The following is a 1,807-nucleotide window of genomic DNA, read 5'->3' as shown; positions in this document are numbered from 1 at the left end:
CTTTAGTCCGGGTTTGTATTACCAACCGGGACTAAAGGTGCCGGCCATCGTGGCATGTCAGGAGGCACCTTTAGTCCTGGTTGGTGTTACCCACCAGGACTAAAGGTCCCCTTTAATCCCGGTTCCTGACCCGGGACTAAAGGACCCCTTTAGTCCCGGATACTTGCTCCTGGGTGGGGAACCAGGACTAGAGGGGGTTCCCCACCAAGAGTAAAGCTCTGTTCTCTACCAGTGATGTGTACTACATATAAAAAAAATATGTCTGTGAGACAGATCGACCATATATAAGTCATGCCTAACCCAGAAACCCTACACCAAATAATCGCATTCATGTTTCATCGAGGCTTATGTGCTCAGAACAAAAGTTTTATTTGTATTAGCGGGAGGCCAGCTGGCCTATGAGAGCTGAGAAACAGTGTCAAGAAACAAAAAGAGGTAATGATAATCCATGCAAGCAGACACTGCATAACAGTAGATGCAGACGAACGGAATACATTTCGTCTCTCACCCATTTTTCTACGCCTTGATCTCCTCCTTGCCCGGAGGGAACTTGGGGACCTTGGGAAAGAAGAAGGGGTTCTTCTTGATGAAGGGGAGGAGCTTCTTGAACTTCTCAGGGTCCGTCTCAGGGTTCTGGGTCTTGTGCTCAGCTGTAGGATGGTAGATCGGAGTCGGCGTCGGGTGGGGTGGCTTGTACTCCGGCACGGGCGAGTGGTACACCGGCACAGGCGTCGTCGTTGTCGGCGGCTTGTACTCTGGCACCGGCTTCTTGTGGATGTGAGGGATAATCACGATGGGCTTCTTGTGCAAGAGGTGCTTCTTGAAGAAATGGTAGCAGAGGAACGCAGAGGCGCACTCCTTGGATGGGTAGTGCACCTTGCCGGCGACTGCGACGAAGGTCTTCTTCATCTTGTCGTCGTCGTACTGGCTGTCGCTGGTTGGCCCGACGATCCAAGACGGGTCCTGTCCGGGGCATGGCTGGTTGGCTGCGCTGTGGAGCTGTGCGAAGCAGTCCTGCTTCAGCTCGCCGTCCTCGCGGAGCAGGTCAGCCGCGAGGGGGACGCTGAAGGCGCCGGACCTGTCCACCTCGCCCAAGGCCTTGGTCACGAACACGCCGTCGGCGTTCTTGCACTTGACAGCCACTTGAAGGCCTGAACAAGGAACCAAACAATATATAAGTTTGCCCAGAAAAAATGCAAAACTAAAAAATGGTAGGAGGGTAGTAGCATATATATAAATTATATCAGCGCACCGTTGAATACCGCCTCAGCTTTCATGTTCTTCCTGGAGCAGTCGGCGCACTTGGCCAAGCCAACGACCATTGACGCCGTCTCGGGCTCCACACCATGGGCGACCACTGCCGCTAACAGGACGGCGGCGCAGATGCCAGCAAGCAGGCAGCGAGGCAGATCCCCCATGGCAAACGGAAAGCTTGGCTTGTTCTTCCGGCTAGATCACAAGAATTAACTAGGTACCAGTGGATTGATGGTTATGAATGAAGAAGGAGCCGTCCTGGGTTTATATAGGATCGAGTTGCTGAATCCAAGCATTCGGATGCGGTAGGAGTTAAGTGCCGCTGTTAGCTAGTAGTGATGAAGGAGCTACCAAAATCTGGCACCGGCTTTGCAGTCTTAAAGAGTTAATGCCGTTCCAAGTTGATCACCCTGTGTGCTGCCCATATCTACCTGCGGACTACAAATAACTCCATCGGATCCACTTTGTTGACGACGTACGTCCATGGGTGCATGCATGCATCACCAACAAATACGTGCATTTATGGTACTCAATCTCACTCCGTCTATAAGGG

General features: G+C 52.3%; 1 protein-coding gene across 1 annotated transcript; it reads right to left on the bottom strand.

The window, feature by feature from the left end:
* Positions 1 to 351: 351 nt before the first annotated feature.
* On the bottom strand, positions 352 to 1,497 carry LOC136490663 (proline-rich protein 4-like). Its single transcript, XM_066486870.1, has 2 exons — positions 1,253 to 1,497; positions 352 to 1,151 (listed from the first exon to the last, which is right to left on the bottom strand). The coding sequence occupies exons 1-2, from the start codon at positions 1,416 to 1,418 to the stop codon at positions 517 to 519; spliced, it is 801 nt and encodes a 266-aa protein (XP_066342967.1). The 5' UTR covers positions 1,419 to 1,497; the 3' UTR covers positions 352 to 516.
* Positions 1,498 to 1,807: the final 310 nt, after the last annotated feature.

The sequence above is a fragment of the Miscanthus floridulus genome, chromosome 1 (genome assembly GCF_019320115.1).
Source record: "Miscanthus floridulus cultivar M001 chromosome 1, ASM1932011v1, whole genome shotgun sequence".
Classification (NCBI taxonomy): domain Eukaryota; kingdom Viridiplantae; phylum Streptophyta; class Magnoliopsida; order Poales; family Poaceae; genus Miscanthus; species Miscanthus floridulus.
The sequence above is the reverse complement of the archived record's forward strand: the minus strand, read 5'-3'. Positions and strand labels throughout refer to the sequence as shown.

What these genes read in the sequence shown, in the direction of transcription:
- LOC136490663 (XM_066486870.1), bottom strand. Translation starts at nt 1,418, where the DNA reads ATGGGGGATCTGCCTCGCTGCCTGCTTGCTGGCATCTGCGCCGCCGTC. An exon ending in AGCTGAGGCGGTATTCAACG is followed by an intron (nt 1,152 to 1,252) that starts GTGCGCTGATAT and finishes TTCCTTGTTCAG; the next exon opens with GCCTTCAAGTGGCTGTCAAG.